Source organism: Manacus candei, unplaced genomic scaffold (genome assembly GCF_025592945.1).
Source record: "Manacus candei isolate 608988 ecotype Guabito, Panama unplaced genomic scaffold, ASM2559294v1 h1tg000037l, whole genome shotgun sequence".
Taxonomy (NCBI): domain Eukaryota; kingdom Metazoa; phylum Chordata; class Aves; order Passeriformes; family Pipridae; genus Manacus; species Manacus candei.
Genome location: NW_026138085.1, coordinates 17,999,325 through 18,020,878, shown reverse-complemented (window position 1 = coordinate 18,020,878; position 21,554 = coordinate 17,999,325). Strand labels below are relative to the sequence as shown.

At 38.2% G+C, this 21,554-nt stretch overlaps 1 protein-coding gene across 1 annotated transcript in view; it reads right to left on the bottom strand.

The window, feature by feature from the left end:
* GABRA1 (gamma-aminobutyric acid type A receptor subunit alpha1) overlaps positions 1-21,554 on the bottom strand; it is a 41,816-nt gene that overhangs the window by 7,534 nt on the left and 12,728 nt on the right. Inside the window, exons 4-8 of the mRNA XM_051794141.1 lie at positions 18,493-18,560; positions 13,390-13,610; positions 11,747-11,829; positions 7,184-7,327; positions 1,446-1,598 (exon numbers count right to left, since the gene is read on the bottom strand). Of these exons, the coding sequence (XP_051650101.1) occupies positions 1,446-1,598; positions 7,184-7,327; positions 11,747-11,829; positions 13,390-13,610; positions 18,493-18,560 (669 nt within the window). The remainder of the gene's footprint in view (positions 1-1,445; positions 1,599-7,183; positions 7,328-11,746; positions 11,830-13,389; positions 13,611-18,492; positions 18,561-21,554) is intronic.

The window sequence follows — 21,554 nt, the reverse complement described above, 5'->3', positions numbered from 1 at the left end:
ACTAAATAACTGTCTTCTAAAAGGAAAACTGAGAAATGTGTGGGTTCTTGAGTCTGTGAAGATGACACTTTGAGCACTCTGCAGTATTATATATTACTCATTGAGACTAGGAAATTCTGTTCTCCATCTAGTGACAATGAAGCATTTCAAACTGATGATCAGACAGTTCTTTTTAAATGGTATGTGCAAAAAAAGGTGAAATAGTTACAATTTCAATAGCTTTGACTACAGAGACCCATAAAAGTCCCTACTAGAGCAGTTCTCAGTGAAGCTGATACTAAAACTTCAGAACTGATTTTAGTTGCTAATCTAAACAATATTATGTAAATCAAATTTAATATGCTGTAGTCTAAACCATCGTCCTGTAAATGCACATGTCTGTGTCAACAGAAAGCCTCTGCTTGGTTCATGAGGTCTAAGGCTATGCAAGTTGTGACTGATTTCCAGAGGCATTGGGAAGCTAAAGCACAGCTGTGAAGAGTGCCAGGAAAGGTCAGTAAAATAGCTCTGCATTTCTCAGCAGTGAGTCTCTGGGGAAATGGGGAGATTCTCTTGGGCAAAGCCCAAAGCATCCTGGCCTGCAATGCCCTGAGGCAGGGAAACAAGTGTAAAAGCCAGTTTGGCTGTGTGTTCTTCCACCTCCTCCTGCCAAAGGTGTTCAGCTGTCCCATCTGAATATCACCAAAAAGATTAGGTCACATAGCTGAAATCTCAGGTTCTAGTTTTCCTAAATAAAGATTTGTTACACCTGTTTGCTTTGGTGTTTTGGGGTTTTTTTGGTTGGTTGGTTGGTTGGGGTTTTTTTTGATTTTTTTTTTCTCATTTAATATGTACTTGACATGGATTAATCTCTCCAAAGAATATGCAAGTTATTTGTTTCTAATTTAAGATAAGCATTTGCAAGCAGTGGTTAAACTCTAGGGACCAGCTGTATACACTGAGAGTCCTTTAGATTGCTTTCTCACTGTATTTGTTGAGTGCATCTATTTACTACTATAAGCACAATAAATTGTTGCTGATCTCAACAGGAGATCTTTAGCAGCAGCCTGCAAAAGGGATTATGAAAAAAAAATTTTAAGATAAAAATTTTCAATGGTCCTAAGGATGTCAAATGACCAATACCCATGGATTAAAGCCTTTCTGATAATCCCCTCATGAATGTCACTGCCATTGTCAGAAATGTTTTATTCATATTCTGGTTGTTTTGGAAAATTGAAGCAGTAATAAACTGCTTGAGGTATTTTCAAGTCTCTTCTTACAATCAGTTTTAAAGGTTTGGATGTACATCCTTGCAATGGAACATCTTAACTCCTGTGTACTGCACTGTGGCCAAGCTCATGCTGTTCTCCAACATCATATTACACGAGAAGTTAAGAAGTTTTACCATAAAACTTCTTAAATCTATTTGCCTCATGATTGCCAGGCAGTTTATGGGTCTTGCTTACCAAACACTGTTCTTGCTGGAACAGATTCTCTGTTAAGCCAGAAGGACACCTGTGACAGAATCACTGTCATGATGCATGGCAGGTAAGTCTGGATGACAAAATAGCCAATCTTCCTCTTCAAATGAAAATGTGTAGTCATAACAACATATTCTCCTAAAATCAAGAAAAACAGGGACATTAAAGTTTTTATAAATATACAAATGAGAGAGCTTTATAGGAAGTAATTTTTCATTATATTCATCCCTTTTATAAAAAAAGTCCTCAGATCAAACTGGGTCAGCTCTGAAGAAAACATTTAGTAAACCTGGTTCTGAAGTTCCACTAATAATACAAAACTAGACAGTTCTGGGAAATGCTAATTACATTTACATATTTTCATCTCTGCTGAGTAGTGAATGAATGTCTGCATTAACTGGTGGCTGCTCAGAGCTCTTGTGAAAGGTCTTGTTCCATTAGAAGATGGAAAACCCATGTAAACATCATCTGAAGACTAAATCAAGACAGGCTCCCAAAAGTGTTTCAGTGGGGCCAGCCTTAAGATGATGCAACTGTGTCTGCATTACCACTGTGGGTGCTTTATGTGCTATGAAGATGGAATGTCCCTGTTCTGCTAATTTAGTACTTCAGTAAATGATTATTCTCTCCTGAAGTAAATGACTAATGCAAGAATAACACAGAATCTATTCATTAGCACTAGTGCTTTGGGTGCTACAAAAATATAGGAGCAGGGTATTCTAATTGCAGTGGAAAGGAATGGTATTTATATATATATATATAGATGAATGAATATATTTTATTAATACATTTAATAATATCAACTACAGATTAATATTGTAATATATCAATATATGTAATTCTATGAACCTTTCTTGCCAGAGCAGAGCAAATACTGCTCATTTTCTGATCATTATTTACATAACTGAAAATGGGTTTGGAAAAACAATATATTTTCAAAAAGATTGAAAAACATATTGTTGTGATTGAGTCTTATTATGCAATAAACATTATCTTAGGAATGAAACAAGTAGACATGTAACTGAATGGAAACTTCTGTCTAGATTAGAGATGACATGAAATTACTGTAGTTCTATTTTAAAATGTAGGCAGCTGGAAAGAGAAAGCTCTTGTACAGGAAAAGCTTAAACTGTGATTGAAAAACTATGTCTAGACATTGAGTGCTTATGCACCGAGCATGTCAAATGCCCATTGCTTTAATGCAGGGTCTAGAAGAACATTCATTTGAACAATCTTGCTCAACTTATAACCCCAAGGAAAGCTTATTTATAAGATGTGACAATACTCCTGCTATGTTTCAATATAAAACACAGTAGCAAAGGGGGAAAAGGGAATAAATTTTAAATTGAGAGGTAAAGCAAAGCATAAACAATGAATTTTTTTTTTCAAAAATAGGAGTGACAGAAGTAGTATAGTGGGCATTATTACTTGAATTTTGCTCACCTGTCTTTAACTTTCACTGAAACAACCTTCTTCTCTGTCCCTGAGATTATGATCTTATGAAAGGTGTCAGTCTTGGCTAGAAGAGCTAATAATTTAATTTTATCGACTCAAATATGCTGTGGGAAGCTATTTTAATGCAATCAGATATAGAATGTGCACAATGGTATGTCAGAGTTAATTCAGTGATTGGAGATGGCAAGTGAAGAATACAGAGCGAACACCCCACTGTACTCTGGAGCTTTATTTAGCTGCTTAAATTATCAAAGTATTTTTAACCTCTGGAAAATGAGAACAAGATCCAAAGCATAAAGGCAATTAAAAAGCCAGGGATTACTCTCATCTGTTAAGCACTGCAGCAGGTCGGAGCTGGAAGTCAGCTAAAGGTAATGCCATGAGGACTGAATTAGCAAAGCAGAGCCCCAGAATAAGGCCTCACAGTCCAGTTCGAGGGCAAAACCATCCTCTTAAGCCTCCAAAGTACCAGTGGCCCTCAGTCATTCCTCAGAAGAGAGGAGATCTTTGATGAGATTGATTGTAATGACTGCAGGTCATTAAAGCTCTCCAGTTATATACTGCATCTTTAGCTTGCCATATTTGGTGGCTTTCTTTAACTGAAAGCATGGCCACATTCATGGCAGCTGGTTATCACTCTCTAGCTTCCCAGCAATTCCTCTGTAATTCTATTTTGAAAGTGCTGTAATACAGCCCTAAAATTCCCAACAAGCTAAAGTTTCAAACAGCTCTTGAGCAAATATTGCCTGTATTCACAGTTTCTGATTGCCAGGCTTTCACAAGTATGAATCTTCTATTCTCTTATCTTTTCTTATCCAAGGAAGTGAGAAAGAAAGGTATTTCTTTTTAGCTTTTTTGTAATTCCCCATGTCTTCTACAAATAACTGTGTTGTGCAGATAAATCTGTTTATCATTTTATTTATTCCATGGAGTTATATGTATTATACAATATGAAGCATAAAAGTCGTTGCTTGCATCCTGCATCGATATTAACTTAATGGTTTGAATATTAAGTTATTTGAATATTTTCAGAGCTCTGGAGGAGTTTGTGCCTGTGCTCAGTACTTGTGTAGCTGTAGTTTTTAAACAGCCCTTAGTTCTACAGTATCTTGCAGGCAGTATAAGCTAACCTGTGTCCATAGAAGACAACAGCTGACAATTCAGTAAGGTTCCATTAAACATATTATTCAGTGTTCTGTGAACTATTTGTAATAAACCAAATTTATCAGGTGAGCACCTAAAATTACTGTGTGTCATGTCAGACATGAGGTTTGAGGTGGGGACTGAGTTCTAGCTATCACAATACTTTCTCTATCACTGTAAGGCTTTCCTTGTCATTAATTTAAACAAAATATTTATCATCTACTACTTATGCCATGTAACTCAGTAAAAAAACTCTTAAGAACAACATCCTTTCAGCAGATTTACAGGACATCAGGAAAAACCAGACCATTGTGAGTATAAATCCTGATGATTCTCAGTGCAAAGAAACGTTTTCAAGGTGGTAGAATAATTCTATGTAAACAGAATCTTGGATGAGCCCTTTAAGCATTTGTTAAGGTGCTTACAAAAAGGATAATTTTAAACTATTTCTGAGTCAATATGAATCAGTAGCTGGAGAGTGACAGAAATTTTGCATACAAATAAAAAATGGTTGACTCTGCTTAAGCAAAACAGCAGCAATGATAATTATTGTTTCACTTACTGAATACTACTTTTAAGCCTGTAATACCTGCACATTCCATTGCCAGCATAGATGAATAGACTATACCATAAAAAAAGGTTTAGTCTTTCAAGATTCTCTTGTCATTAAAAAAATCAGTGTTTGTAGTTATGTTTTTATATATCCAGAAATAAGGACAGAAGGTGGTCTACTAGCCAAGGAAGACATTAGGGAAAAAAAAAGGACTTTATAGAGCCATCAAATCATTGAATAGTTTTGAGGTTGTTTAGAATAACCCAGCTACACCCAAATCTTTGGGAAAATAAGGATCTAGAATTCCAGACAACTATAAATATCATCTTAAAATTGCCCAAAATTATGTAGATTCCTCTAATGATCCGCAGAATCAGCTGCAAAAGAGCTTCATTTTCTGGCCTAATGAAGGTGCTGAGAACTCTTAAATGAAGATTGTCCTCAATTTCTTTTGTCATTTTGTAAGATGAGTCATTATCCACGACTCTGAAAGTAGGGAGGGATTTCATCATTTTCATATCGTACTTCATCTCTTAAACCAGAGATGAGCAGAGGACAAAGACAGGCTGGAAGATTCTGCTGAGACTGGCTGCCCACCTACCTCAACAAGGAGAAAAGGAATTATTAACCACTTCTAATCCTCACCATTATTTTGGAGAAGGCAAAGCATTTTCCTTTCCAAAGCAAATCAAGAATAATTTTTCTTTGAGACCTTGAATTTGCAAGCAGTAAATATTTCTTCCACATATACGTACCTGTATATGCATATTAGGTAGGAACTAAAGAGAATTGTCAGTCTGGTACAAAAAGATTCTGTAACAGGATTATTTTTAGTTTTGATAACCATTGCATTTAGTTCTTTGTACTGTTTTTTAGCATCTAGACAACAGCACTTTCATTTCAGCATATTTTATATATTAACTATACTGTATCTAACTTTATAGATTGGAATGTGAAAGAGTTTCTTCAGGCAGAAGAAGGAGGCGGAATTCAAACCTTTCAAATAGCATGGGCAAAACAAAACCTTTTTTGTTTCTTCATGGATATGTATGAAGAAATTTTACACCTGCTTCAGTTCTGTTTGAAAATTTCTTACCTGCCTTTCTTAACAGTTTAGGGAGTGCTTCTCACATTACTATCCAATTACCCTGAACTATATCTGGTATCTCTATTTGCTTTAGATATGTTCCCAAGCTTGTGAGTCCTTTCTGATTATCCTGCCACCCTTATAATGCATGGAGCAAGCAGAGAGCTGGTCAGGAGTGCAAAGGGCAGCCCCACAGCTCTCTGAGTGAGCAGCTTCAGGAAAGAGCAAAGGGATCCTCACAGTTTCCCTCAAATCCTGTTGACTTTTCAGTGAAGGGCAGCTGGGCTGAATTATTAGCTCCAGAAAAGTCAATGGCAACATTTCTAGGTGTGGCCAGGCCAAGAGTTTTCCCCTTTTCCTCTCGGCTGCCTGATGCACCCCTCTGTGCTCAGCACCGGGAGCGGTGTCTGTGGGAGCAGTTGTGTTGGTGCTGTTCTTAGGCAAAGTCCTTATTACTGCCAGCCCACTTACTTCTTTTCTGATTATATCAACTGAACAGAAGCTTCCCAGCTGTAACCTAGAAACTTGTCTGGGAGAAATTTTCTTGGCTTAATAGAGCATATGAATATATTTTGGCAAGCTAAATAAAAAATTCAGACATGAATTACAGTTCACCCTAAAGTGCCTCACTTTCCCTGAAATGTTGGTTGACTTTAGCAGTTACACATTGGGAAGTTTGGTTTCTGCAGGTGTAACTGCACTTCTCTCCAAGTCCCGAGGTTGTGCATTCCAAGCAATACAAACACTTCTAATGCAGAGCTGCTTCTGGCCCATGAGCAGCCAGGATGGCCAGCAGAGCTCTTGGTCATGCCCAGTGCTCAGTTTCTTACTGCATTTAGATCTTCATGCCCCTTCCAAATTATTAGAAAATAAATTAAAAAAATCACATCTTGGAAAACACTACAAAGTGAAGAAGTAAAGGTTTTTAGCCAGCTTCAAGGTTACAGGTACACCATATTTAAATGTTGGCTATATTTCTGTATCTTATTAAGAGTTCTGGAGTTAAAGGTGGTGCCAGGATTAAGCTAAATCCTGTTTGGATGTTCCAGATGGTTTTTAATTTGATGATATAGTTTTTTCATTCTCTAAATACCTCCTTGAGAAACTATATACTTGCTTCTAGCAACTTCACTGCCTCCAGGAATATGATCTTTGAGGATTCATATTGTTATACTATTTTTATAAGCTTACATAGTAAGCAGATAATACGATAAGAATATGAGAAGCGCTTCTTTATAATGTAAATTATTATTTTTTCTGGCTAGATCTGATGCTGTAGGAACCTTTTTAATTGTTCAAATATTTTAACCACCAGTTGAAGTAGGAAAATAATCCCATGTCTTTTCAGAGACATGTTTTCCTAATCTGAAGCTCATATATTGCAATTTACCTCTTACTCTTACATCTTTGTATTTTTTTGTCCTGCTCTAAATTATGTTTTGGCAATGAAAAATGACCCTTCCCCAAAAAACTTTTTTCACAGACCTGTGCTGGACTGCACAATTCCAGAGTCCACAGTTTGTCCAAGCAGATCATACTGGTTCAATCGAGAGCCGTCCTCAGCCACCACCACTGACCTGGCTGGTTCCCGTGTCCATTCATACACAACCTCTGCTCTGGTGTAAGCATCTAATTAAAACAAAATACATTGCATTTCAGCTTTGCACCTTCTGCTGCCTTATGGCTCTATCAGAACAATGTTTTGCACAGTAGTTTGAATATTAAAATCTCTTTAATTATCTGCAGAAACCCAAAACTAGCTTACTGGAATTTATCAGTGGGAAATAGAACTGATTGTACAGGTCTATCCGTATGATGATTAGCTAAATATCTGCTGTAGGGCTGGATTAAGTTTGGTTCTCAATGCCATGAAAACATTTCTCTCTCTTCCATAATTGCTACCTATGTAAATGTCCCAGATGCCAGAGTGAGATGTGGAATTTCATGAGCAAGGGCTCCAACCCCTTTTTCTAATTTTTAACTATTGTCAAGAAACACGAGCCCCAGACTTTTGAATTTTTCTTAGTGTGATGTTTTCTGGGCCACTGTAAGACAGTAAATCCTTCCCAGAGTGGCTTCAGTGATGTCCCAACAACAGGCCTGGTTACAGCTCTCCATGTCTGCTTGTCCCCTGTCACACTGTCTGTCTGGGCTGGAAAACAGCCTGGGCAGACATTTCTGAGGCTGCCTAGGCTCGAGTGAGTTTAAATGACAATGACTCTATTTTTTATTTTCTACTTTGGTTATTTCTGAGAAGTCCTCACGCTCAAGTTCACATTTATTTGAGTTTGGCACAAAGTGAAAGAAAAGCACTGCACTCTCCAAACCCGAACAGTCTGGTATGTTACAGAGATAATTCAGTAGCATCTACATGTCCCATTGAGGGGATTTGTACTGTTATTCATGTTATTTCAAGAATCAAGCTACATATAAATATTTTTAATCTTAGTCCCATAGTAAAATTCTTCTGTCATTTTGTGCAGTCTGACTACATGAAGGCATCTTGTGTAATTTTGACACCTAAGAGTATCCAAAGACATGAATAGGACTGAATGTGTGATCAGAACCTACATCAAACTAGCACACACCACAGGCAGGTAGAAGCCAGGTGGGACACTGGCTCATTTGTGAGCTAACAATTTTATCAATGTAAGAGAAAACAGTAATTGAAGAGGTGGTGTTGGAGGGAGTGCGCCGGTAAATTAATTGCATGGCATTTGGTTCTGCATTATTGAAGCCGAAGGGTGCTTTTATCCTCAGACTTCAGATTCCCCCAGCACTGTAACATAATTTGGAATACGTTTTTGGAATCAATGGTAAATGCAAATCTACACCTTAGTAATTCTGACTTTAAAAGTAATGGCCACAGTAAACACAGGAATCGATTTGCTAATCTAGTCACATAAAGAAAGAGTGGCAATAATAATACCCATTTTCAAGCATTTGTCTGGAGTATGAGAGTAGCTTGGAAGAGAGAGGACTGGTTTTCTGAGCTGCTGAGAACCACTGGGTTGGATTTGAGGGAAGGGAGGATACTCAGCAGTGCTGGAAAGGAGCTTGCCCTGCCCTGTACCTGCCAGACTGGGTGCTCCATTCCACCCTCAGCATCCAAGGCACGCTGATGAACAGCAGCACAGCCTTTGGCTCCTGTCACTGCCCTGAGCCAGACTGGCCATCGTTTTAAACTGACAATCAGGAGTTTGTGGTAAGAGTTCAGGAGAGCATCTGCCTTTCTGATTTTGTTTTGCCAACATATGGCATTTCGTTGTTCCAGATTTTCTTCAGCGTTTGTCACATTGAATTTACACTGGAATAACCTCCAGCTTAAGCTGCTCTTTGGCAAATCACTTTAGCCTTGGAGCTGGGTCAAGCGTTTCTCGGCCTCTGCAGTAGGGGCACAGTCCACAGGAGACGTGCAGCTCCTTCCGCAGGAGGCTTTTAGGAGTCCAGCTCCAACCAGTGATGAATGGAGGATGTAAAAAACTCTTACCCGATTTAATCCAAAACAAACGGAGCTAGGCAAACACTACCTTGGGGAGATACTAAGTGTGATATTGCAGTCTGCACTTAAAGCATGACTTTAGTGACAATTAAATGCATTTTCGGTACATTTTCCAGTCCATTAAGATGATTATAATTAATTGCTTTAGTTGTTGAACAGAAATGTCCCAAATGTATTTGAATACGATTATCACTTTAAAAGTGACAATCAAATATAGGAACTGTTCTTTTTCTGTCTATAACAGTGACTCCCATTTTCATGTCTTACTTAGGTCCAGTCATTTGTCCTACAGGATATATTTCTGTCAATAACTAAATATTGAGAGAAATATTCTATACCTTGATAGTTATGACATAATCTGTTGAGAAGGAGGGGAGAGGTCCAGCTTTAAGGACTCTTTTGGACAGTGAATTTCTCATGCAGCGTTTGCAGTAAAACCATGTTACAGAAGGAACTCCTCCCTGTGAGGATCCCAGATTAGGAGCTCGCCTGAACTTAGCAGGTGACTGCAAAGTTTCCCTGAAAGCTCCTTGATTTTGTCTCATGGTCCTTTCCAGCATTTGGAGTTAGGTGTTTTTCTAGGCGCCATTTGAACTGCTGCCATGATAGGCAGTTAGTGTTCAAAACAAAAAAGTAATGAAAAAAGCCTGTAATATCTGACAGATGTCAGTTACCACTTCTGACTGGAGTGTAAGAAATGGTCTTTCCATCGGAAATATCACTGATGTTTTTTGTTCAATTAAGAAAATTCTGTACATTATGATAATTTTTTTAGAGGATGAAAAAGAAATCAATTTAGATACAAAAGATATGCAGATACACTTGCACGTCTCTCTGCTATCTTGTTTTTACCTTGTGGTGTGACTCTGGATGTGTATGCAAATCCGTATTATCTATCCCTTCTCATTAATAATTTCTGCAAATCTTAGTCATTTAATTGAGGCAAAATCCTCAGTAATCTCGAAAGCCGTGCACTTTGTGAACCAAGAGTACACTAATCTGGGACACTGAGCCAGAAAGAACTCGATGGAGGCAAAGAATGGGAAATGTTCATACTGGGGAGGGTCTGGTGTTCAGGCTGTGGCTCAGTGATGCACAGGTGTGGTGACTGGTGTCTTACTGAGTCTGTAAAATTCAGGCTAGTGGTTCACATTTGTTCCAGAACTGTTCATGGTTAAACTTGTCCTTAGCAGGTTTGTTTTATGCACGATTAGCCGTGTCTCCCCCCCCCCAGCTCCAGGGACACTCTAATGTGCACCACAAAAGACATTCTATCCTGAGCCACTCTGATGTCCCAGGGGTGCACAGATCTCCTGCCATCAGGCAGGAACCCCCTGCAGCTCTTTGCTGGTTAGTTGGAGTCAGGCTTCCCCCTCCCCTTCTGCTTCACAGGAGCTTTGGAAAGATTTATTGGAAGTGCTGTAAGAAAACTTTACATTCAAGGAGTAAACTCTTCTTGTCAGTTATACTCCAAGGTTGTGTGAGCTCGTTGTTCTGCAAATCTTATCTAGGAGGCTCTCAGCTCTTTAAAGACAAACCATCAGTCCTGTCTCCTGGTAAACACAGAGCTGCTCAGCCCAAGGAAATGATCACCCTGTCGGGTACCTGTGAAGAATGAACTGGGTGCCCTGTTTGTTGACTTCTACAATTGATCAAACCACTAAGTACCCGTTAGCAGCAAAGCCACCCATTTCTGCGAGAAAAAAGTAGCCATTGAGGAAACCATTTGTACACTATTACATCTTCCATACATTTTAACTTCCTTGTTTGTGCTGAACCAAGTAGGGTGAATCACCTCTTCACTTTTGGTTTCTGTTTTTTGGTTGGTTTTGATTTTGTTGGTTTTTTACTTAAAAAATTGAAGGGTGGAACTATATTTAATTTTTAAAAATATTATGTTTAGTTAAGTGTCAGGTGGGTTACTATTCAAATTGAAGTTTTGGGAGAAATTCTCAACTTAGCAAAAGCTTTGTCTCTTATTACAGTGATTTCAATTGCACTACATTTTGTCCAGTATTTTCTTTGACCTAGGGTTACATATGCTGCAAGCGTAGGACTACTGGGAAATTTCTGAGATTTTTCACTTCTAGAAATATTGCATGAGTATATTATGAGTATCTTATAATTCTATGAAGAATTTTTTTCTAAACATACCATGACTATGGCATTGGAACTCTTTTCACCTAAACCAATTCAGTTATCCATGGTGTGTTTTACTTTTCTCTAACACTGATTTTGGGCCTTTGCAAAATAAAGCAACTATGAAACTAACAACATTTTCCATGTGACAAACTACTTTTCTAGATATTTAGAGCACTGTCATTTTCTTTTTTGTGCACGTCCAGCCATGACATTGTAAGACATTTAAGACACATAAATTATATTAAATATAAAATATCAGTATATTAAATATAAATATCTATATAAGAATAAAAATACAACCCTGACAAACGTGAAAAATACACAAGATTAAAACCTTGAGGTTTTCTCAGTTGCAAAATACAGTGACCTAAAAAGGGAGAAACCTCAATTTAAAATAAACTTACAGCTTCCAAATTTCAAGGGGCAAGCATGTGCATCCATAGGAAAGTCTTCTAAATGCATTGGACATTCTGCTCTCACAGTCAATCTATAACGGATTAATGAGCAAAAGGACACATTTATTCTAGTTTCACAGAAATAGCAAATAGACTTCTATTAAGACACATAGAATAGCACAGCACAGTCTCTGTTCTGGGATTCATTAGTGGTCAGAAGGGCCCGAAGAGGCTGGCTGGGGGCTGCCTGTGCGGACACAAGGGGGGCTGGCTCTGCCCCCGCCCCGCTCCGGCAGCACACACAGACAGCTCCTGCTGCCCAGCGCCGAGGGCTGAGGTCTGTCCGCGCCTGCCATCGGCCGCTCTGGGTGCTCAGGCATTTGCTGAAATCACTTCATTGATATCAGCTCGAGTGCAAACGTGTTTCTCAATAAAAGAGATTGAATAAACTGGAAACAGTCACATGCCACACATCAGCAAGGAATGAATAGTAATACTTGAATACTAGGCAGAAGATTGCATTAAGGCACTTGCAAAGGGGAGGAAATAGAAATGGTTATGGTAAAAAACAGAGACGTGAACAATGTGCTCCTAAGTCAGTGTTCCTGTGGATTAAATCCCTAACAGCCAAGCATTTAGAAAGACAAGCAAAATTGATCTAGACTTGTGTAACTACCAGCCAAGCAGTTCTACTTCAGCCTAGGCGGTCTTGAAAGATGTTGTACAACAAATGAACATCCAAAAACCTGGAGACTTTGCTTTCTCCAAATGCTTGTACTGATTTTAAAAACATCTTCAAAATAGTTAAAAGAAAATTGAGTGTTCACCTATGCACTAAGCTCTCCATCTTAAGTTGAAGTCAACAGAATCCCTTTAGACCTTGTTTGATTCCATGAGAGACACAAAGAAGGGATGTGCAGCTCTGTAGAGACAATATACTGATTTTTTTACCTTTAATTTGTAGACTTTTAATCCAGAATGTTCCCAAGACTGTATATCATCATTATTTCAAAAGGATTTATTTAACTCCTCTGACAACTGGGTAGTTAAAGTTCAGTTATTCATGAAGAGAGTGATGTATTTCCAGTAAGATTGATTCCAGCACAAAAATAATTTTTTCTCCTGATTTTCCAAATGTTTTAATCAATTGTTTTTCTTGTAATGAAAGGAATGAGAAATGTCTATTTTTAGACTGTCATGCTTTGTATTCCCAAGCACAAGAAATATTAAGAATGGGCAATGAATTCTGTGTGCATCTGCTAGTTCTTAGAATCTGTTTCCTATAGGATCAAAAGATTAAAGACCCTTGAATACAATCTCGGAGTACAGATTATAGTAAACTTTCAGGCTTTATTATACTTGCTGATGGAGTCCTTGAAAGCAACACCAAATTAAGGTCCTCTGCAAACTGATGGATTCTTAATACTATAAGAACCTTTTTAAAATCAAGCATTAGGACACATCCAGGGACTGTACACAGGAGGAGAGGAAAAAATAAGCACTGTAAATGCTCAGTTTGTCCATCATTCCAAAATAATTACTAAGCAGGACTCAAATTATTCTCCAAAAGGAACCTGTTTCCTGTCTGGAAAATCTGCTTTCACAAGTTAAATTGTCAAACCAAATGAAAGATGTAACATTTTAGGACTGACCTCATTGTGTATAGCAATGTCCCATCCTCTGTAATTCGTAATAGTTTATTTGGCATCGTCATGTTATGAGCCACTGACTTCTTTCCATTGTGGAAAAAGGTATCAGGTGTCCAAATTTTGCTGGCCATTAAATTATTTAACCGAAGAACAGTCATAGGTCCTTTGAATTTTAATCTCTCATCTTTCCAGCTTTGGCGGAAAAATACATCTATGGTGTATTCCTACAGCAATAAAGAAAAAAGGGAAACACACATGATGTCACGTTCCAATAGGAGAACTTGAGACGTACGTTCTTACCTTCCCTAGAAGCAAGATGACTATTAATGGTATTAGTAATTATCAGAACATTTACTCCCCGTGCTACTTACAATGTACCAGAAGCTGGTTATTAAACAGTTACAATATCATTACTGTGTTCAACAGAATAAATGTTAAGAAGAATAGTAAGGAAAACTGGGGGAAGGCACATGGAGCTCTAAGGAACACATGTGTGTGAGGGCACACACAGTTGTAAGGAAAACTCCCTTGAATTTCTGTTTTTTCTTTTAACAACCAGCAACATTCCATACAACATTAAGCACTTGTGAGCTGTTTATTCCTCGTGCAACTATTTGCAGGAAAGAATGATGATTCTTACGGGTAATGTGCTTTTCCATCTTTTAGGGCATGAAATGCTTGAATAAATTTCTTGTTGACATGGAAATGTTGTAGTTCCATGGGGTGTTCTTACTTTGGGCTTGTTTGGTTTGGTGGGGGTTTTTTAAATTTTATTTTATTTTATTTACATACCAGACCTGTGAATCCTTTTGGTGCATACTTAATTGTATATCCATTTTATTAATCACGTGCTCAGTGAACTGCTGAAGCCTGAATTTGTTCAGCTTCAGTAGTAGCAGTTGTGCACTTACAAACAATTTTCTTGCTTCAGAATTTTGCTTGGTCATGGCCTTAGGTTGAATTGTGAGCAAAATATTGTCCCAGGTATGCAGCAGAGTAGGAGAGGAGGAGGTATAAAAGACAGTATCTGTCATTAAAATATTGGATTTCCTCCATGTTTTACTAGCATCAAAAAAAATTTCCTCCTACACACATGGGAAAGGTAAAAGACATGCCCAGAAGGTGACATCAGCCATTCCCTTTTCTCTTTCAAGTGCAAGGAAGGAGGTGAGTGGGAGGTGGTACAGGTTGAGAGAAGGGAGTCTGGTTCTTCACTTTACATGAACACAAGGTTCTTATGCTGGAAAAGAACAAGGAGTCTGACATATTTGATAAGGGACCTTACAGCATAAGATAAAACTCAATTAAAATGTAGCTGGCAGGTCATGCCTGAAACAGATTGAATCTTTCTCTATCCCAGACCATTTAACCATATAGGGTGAATTTATTTTGGCTGAGATATCTCAGTTCTTCAGCTTTCACTACCCACTTTAGCATGGACACTAATTCTTTTCAAATGAATTCTGACAGACAGCTGATCTTTAACGTAGAGTCATCAGATACTCTGCTTAGGGCTTTCTTCTGCAGAAGAGGGGCATGCAGAGCAAAGGAACCGAAGGATTTTCTCTAAACCAATGTATGAGAGCAGTGGCCTATGTGCAAATATATGAGTGAGGTGAAATTCTGAATAAATTCTTCACAGTGGGGACTCTTCATTCCATAGTGTAAAGGTAAAAAAAAGAGAATCCTATCTGCACTTGCCATAAATTATACAGTATTGAATATTTATAACACTTTGACTTAAATGTTCTCTAATTTACCCATCTAATGTCTCTCCCTGGAGATTGTTTATTCACAGGGTAGACCACTCTGTAGTCTACATGAGGTGCTGTACAGGAAGGTAGTAAGATAGATAATCATTCCTGAAAAGCTTACAGTACAGAAAAAGTGGGAATAAAGGTTTACTAAAAAAAAAATAAAATTATTCTGTCTTTATGAAAAAGTTACTTTTAAAATGCTTCTTATTCCAAATAATATATGTCAAAAATTTCAAAAAAATGACAGTAGTGTGAGAATAGCCATATATCTGTTGATCAGTTCAATCCACTGAACATGCCTAAAAACCTGCAAAGTTCTTCCAAAAAAAGATGATTTTATTTTTAAAATGCTCTTCTCCTATGTAACTTTATTCACAAGAACAAGCCAAGACATTCTCTTTATAGAATAACAGGTTATGTGTATGCTGCTCCTAAAAGAGTGTATTGGGAGTGGGTAGAAACACCCTGTACTCCCTGAGAAATCGAGCGACTGTGCGAGCGCCTTTGGATTCCTGCACACAGATGGCCCGGCTGTGCTCGCTGGGGCTGTGCTTTCATAACACACCCTGTCAGCTGGAACAGCTCAGTGCCAGGCCCAGCCAGCACTCCTGGGCTCAGCACTCCTGGGCTCAGCCCTCCTGGGCTCAGCCCTCCTGGGCTCAGCACTCCTGGGCTCAGCACTCCTGGGCTCCCACATCGGCCCCTCAGTGCCAAAGCAGCTGCTCCCGGTGAGCAAATGGCCAGGAAGGGGCTGCACTGCCCATGAACCTGCTCACCCCAGCAAACCTGGAGGAGCCTCCAAGGACGGTGTCTACAACCAACTGGAGTAGGCACAGAGGACTTGGCACCAAATCTATGTTGAAATTAATATAAACTTTATATTCTGGTAAGCTCTTCATTTTCTCTTTCTCTCTCCGTCTCTGATTTCACACTTAGTTCCTTAAGCAAAAGATTTCACATGAGTAGGCTGCACACGCGTTCCTTTTCACGGGAGGTGAGTAGGAGTTTTACACTAAATACTTTTCTGTGAATTCTTTACTTCTTGAAACATATGAACACCTGCCTCTGTGTTTCTTGGTCACACACTTTATTAAGAGACTGATGAATTCTTTCTGCTGTTTAACTGACTGACAAACAAGAGCCAACATTGTACGGGTCTTCAATTCTTTTTGAGATTTTTTGTAGGTAGTGATCCCTTATGCTAAAATAATTCATGCACCGAATTATAGCTGAAGTCAAATAAGTACATTCTTTTTATTCTTTTTCAAATGTACTTATTCCTAATTCTGGAAGATGAATTTTAGCTTCTGCATTTTACTCTTTAAAACCCAAATCCCATATAAATACCAGTTTGTCCTCGGAATGTTAAATTGGCTTTACCTTCTTAACAAATCACCTGAAACTACAAAGTAGGTGCTGATGTAAAAAGATCAAATATTCCCAAGTAATTCAGCAGGGCTATCAGTTACTCTAAATCTGTGTCTACAAGTGGGAAAGCACCCATGTTTATTTGTTTGTTAGATTGCCATTCATTAGTAGAGTTTTCTAGTAAATCTGATTCAACAAAGGAAACAATAGCTTAACCAGCTGGCTTATGCAAAACAACTCTCATAAATACAAAGAGTACATTCCCCTGCATATGTCCATCACCTTTTCTGTTCGTCTCCCACAAGCATATATGACCCAATACTTTAAATTACCTTAATCTTCAGGACATTAAAAACAGACTTGTCCCAAGAAGACAAGTCTCTGCAAAACTGGAGCAACCTCAGATCACTCACGAACTGCAGCTGCTACAGCTGCAAGTATTCCAAGACTATTAAATTTTTTAAATATATATTTCAGTCACGTGCCTATGTTGGAAGTTTTCAGTTTGCCCACTGGTTCCCTACGTTGAGACTGAACCAATTACCAGAATATAAAAAGTGGATATCAATGGTTTCTACCAATCTCTAATCCAAGGAATTCCTTCTCTTTTAATGTATAATTTAGAGTAGTAAGTAGATGTTGTAATTTCACAAGATTATCACAGACCAAAAAAGCAGAAGTCATTGACTGAACTTTTTAAATTGTTCTTTAAGATATATATAGTCCTGTGTATATGTGCTGAGGAGGCAGAGCACCATCCTGTATTACCCTTCTGTTGTAGGTCTAAGGAGAATGACTGGTCAAGAACTGTGCTACCCAAGCTATTCTTTCTCATTTAAATATCATGACATCAGTTGCAATTACAAATTTGACTGTAGTTTTCTCCAAAACTTGACAACAGCTATTTTCCAAGCAATCAAGAAAATGGTGTCTTTTCATAAAGTTCACTTAAAAAAATAAACTACCTTTTAAAAGTTACTTTCTCTTTTATTCCATTCCTTAACATTGCTTTGAGTAGTTAGAAACTTGTAATAACCTGGTGTTTAAGGTGTTTAAAGTCTATAGTTTTAGTTCAAATCAAACTAGTGATAATTTTGCAGTAAGAAATGGAACTTGTTTCCTTTCCTGTAATAATTTTTGCTCTCTGTTTTTCTTTTAATTTTTTTTAGGTGAATGTATTTAGCTAAATGTAGCCAGCTACAAGGCTGAACTGTTTTCATTTCTTCATTTAAATTAATGAGGTTGTTTCCAGCTTTCACACTCATACCAGATTCCAGCAGTAACTGGTGGTTGCAGACCACACCTTCCCTGTCAATAGCAACCTCCTGGCGCAAAATTTTAAGTACCTTATCCGTATTTCGACACAACTTTTAATATCTCTTAAGACCAGGGCTCACAACATCATTCAGTTTTCTGAACTTCTCCATCCCCTGCAGTTATCTAGCAATTTGATTTTAATATTCATTCCATAAAGAAGTGACACTAATTCTCTCATTAATCTTCTCTTCTCTTTCGGCAGCCAAGATCTAGGAAAGTCACTTCCCATTGATCAGTAGCTTTTAATATAAAAATACAGGTTAGACGGTACAGATGTCACACTGTAGGCATAAGTGTTAATTGGTTTTAAGATGATGATCTTTCTTAGCAAATTGGATCAGTGGTGTGCCAGCAAGGACCTGAGCAATCAGTCTCAGAAGAATATGGATCCAAGCCCTAATGCATTTCATGATATATTATGTAGCAAATAGAAAGTCTGTTAAAACATATCATTAAAGTTACCAAAGCTGCTAATTTCAAGGCACTTCAATGCAGTCCCAGCCAGCAGCAGTGGTGGCACACAAAAGCTGAGCATTTTCGGATCAAGGGCTTTAGGAAAGCCCAGCCTTAAAAGGGGTAAATAAGTTATTGCATAGATCTTTCATCCTCCAAATTAAAAAGACAAGAGAAACTGAGTGCTGTAGAAATATAGGCCATCACTTACCATGTCGTGGTCTGAAACAGGCCCAAAGCTGGTGACGAAGATGTCAGTCTTCACTTCGGTTACTCGCTCTGATGAAGCAGGAAATTAGGACAGTGAGTGTCTATCAACAGCCTTCATTAGATCCAACCACTACCAATTCTCACAACGAATAGAAAAATTATTGGCTTTGATTAGCCATTCTAAAATTGGTCTACAATATGGTCCTGATAATTTACTGCTTCTAGATGTAATTTCACAGTCAATATTGTCAGCAACAATTTTTTATTACAGTGTTTCCACAGAACTTTTTGAGAAAGAGCTTGTGATGCCACAGTACAGAAGCCACAGTTCCACTGCTGTGGAAATTTTTTCACTCTTTGACTGATAAATCTTCTTGTCTGACAATATAAACAGTGCTGAATATTGTACATAGTACTCCAAAGTCTCATGGGGTACTTGGTTTCTGGGCAAGCTAAAGCAAGGTCTCTAATAATTAACCTGGGGCTTATGAGTTATGTATTTTGTATTGAGACACAGGAACATAGAAGAAAAAAAGAGAATACATTATGGTGTACAAAACCACAAAGATACTTTGATATGAGTTAGAAATGGCTGCATTACCCTTTACTGCAATAAACAAATAGGAGCTAAAACTTTTCCAAGTAATCATCAGATAAAATTTCTATACTGAAATCATCTGTGTAAACATTTTCTGGAAGTGAGCCCTCTGCTCATAAATTTGCTCTATAGGCCTCAATGAGAGATTAGTATAAATAATAATTCAGAACTCTAAAATGTACATAACACAGATTATATGTATAGGCTGAATCACAAAGCTGGACTTCTCTGTGATCTTCAGGCTGTATATTTGCTCCATGGCACAATGCCCTTGATCAATTCAGAGGAAACCAGGGATTTTAGTGGTCACGAATGCTGAGTCCGAGGCACCTGAAATGGTGCTGATGTCCAGAGAGAGCCCAGCATCTGCCTCGTGCAGACCCCTGGGAAAAGCCACTGAGAAACAGCTGGGCTTGACCTCCCCTTCCTCCCACAGGATCGGGCCCTTCATACTGGTGTGTGCTGGGCACTCAGAACAAAGCATTCCCCAGGCTGGCCCAGAGCAAAATCACCCTGGGGACTGCAATAGGGCTGCAGGGAGTGACACCTCCTGGAGGCACCAATCCAACCCTGTGGAGTGAGCCAATTCCACCGGGATGGGAGTCTGGAGACATGCCCCGTGGGGCTGGACAAGCCAGTGTGGGGATTTGGGTAGAAATTTCCAATGTGGAAGGAGGGATACAATTTCTGAAATAACTCTCACTTTTTTGAGACAGTAAAATACTCGATTTGGTTCTACTGTCAGTCTAGGAATACAGCAAATTACATGTATTCAGTTAGTAAGTTAATGCAAAAATTAGGTGGTATCAAAAGTAATCTTCAGGACTCAGTAAAATAGTTAAAGGATGAAATTCCCAATGTGTTATTCATAATCACAGAAAGTAAAATGCTATGATGTGGCTGAATTGCCTAATATTATTTTCATTCTTTAGCTGTGTAACCAAGACATGTAAAAAGTACAGTGATCACAGGCAAAAGCACTGGAGAGGTGAAATCTCATCCTTGGGTGTCCAGTTAAATAATATGTGACCTTATTACTGTTTACAAGCCTTTCAACTGACTTAAAGAAATTTCAATATTTTCTTGACATCTAATTGCTCTGGATTTAAAGAAGTTCGTGGTGAGAATTTAGCCTTTGATAACTGAAAGAAGGATATGGTTGGTCTGAAATTACTTGGCTTGGAAGGAATGTATTCTGGCCTTCAGCCCATCACTATCACAAAAGTTCAAGAAGCTGTGGTCAGGTATGAAACAACTGGCAGAAAAAGAGTAGAGATTTCACAAGGTCCAGTGAAACATTGCTGAATGGACTCCAGCTACTGAATTGTCTTTTCTTAAGACTGAGAAATTAATGCCATCTTGAAATCTATAAGCCTTTTACATTTTGAAAAGTGAACCTCAAATTATTCTTTTAAAGATCTTTCATCCTGACTCCCCATCCCTCCATCTCCTTTCCACTGAGGCACTTCCACTGCCATAATCAGGAGATTCTAGAAGCTCTTCAGGCTCAAAATGATCCTTTTAAGAGTCCCAGCTCTGAGCAAGACTCTGTTCAATATAATTCAGTTCTCTGGTTTCCCTTGCACGGACACAGAATACACTCTTTGAACCAGCAGCACATCATGTTGTGGTGTCCTGAGTTCTGGTTTTGGGAGAAGTGTGGTCATAGTAGCTGATGTTGAGGCTTAAGGAGATCACTTGAAGATCACAAAATGGAAATTAAAGAATTTGTCGCTAAGGAGGAAGATTTCCAAGGGATTGGAAAAATAATTTGTTTCTGTATAACATTGAAAATAATTTAAGTAACATGTAAATAATAAGTAGTAATAGAAAATTTAGATTGTGAACTCAAACAAGATTGTGTTATCTTCACACTGATTTCACTTTTGCAGTGCACCTAATCCCAGGTCTCTTCAAATGCAGATAAAATCAGTGTACACACCATCGATTTTTTTTTTTTGGCAGGTAGCTCATTTTCAAGAGCGATGAAAAAGAGTGTATGAACACACAGAGAAAGATGAGCCCCTCCAAAGCCATATGGAAGTTTTGAAATCTTTGTTTACTGTTTTACTAATTAGATGATTCAACTGTGCTTTGTTAAGAGCTTCAGAAGTTGTGAGTCACTCCTGCACAGGACATGTGTTTACTCATACAGTTGGGATATATATTTAGAATCAAGGTTATCTATGATCAATTTGCAGCTTGATTACCATGGGAAAGCTTAAATCGTGTTTCCAATGCTCAGAATGCTGAGCTATATTCAAAAGTCTAAGTCACTGAACAGAACAAGCTCAGGCCAGGAGCTGATTGGACTGCTGCAGATAAATCCATCAGTTCTAAAGGCACATTAACCATGAATCCTGACTATGGCATCTGCTTCATGAACGAGGACTAAGTAATGTAAGGATATCTGTAGAACATGTAACAATTCCAGGAAAAAAACCCTAGGAAATGATTAATGACTT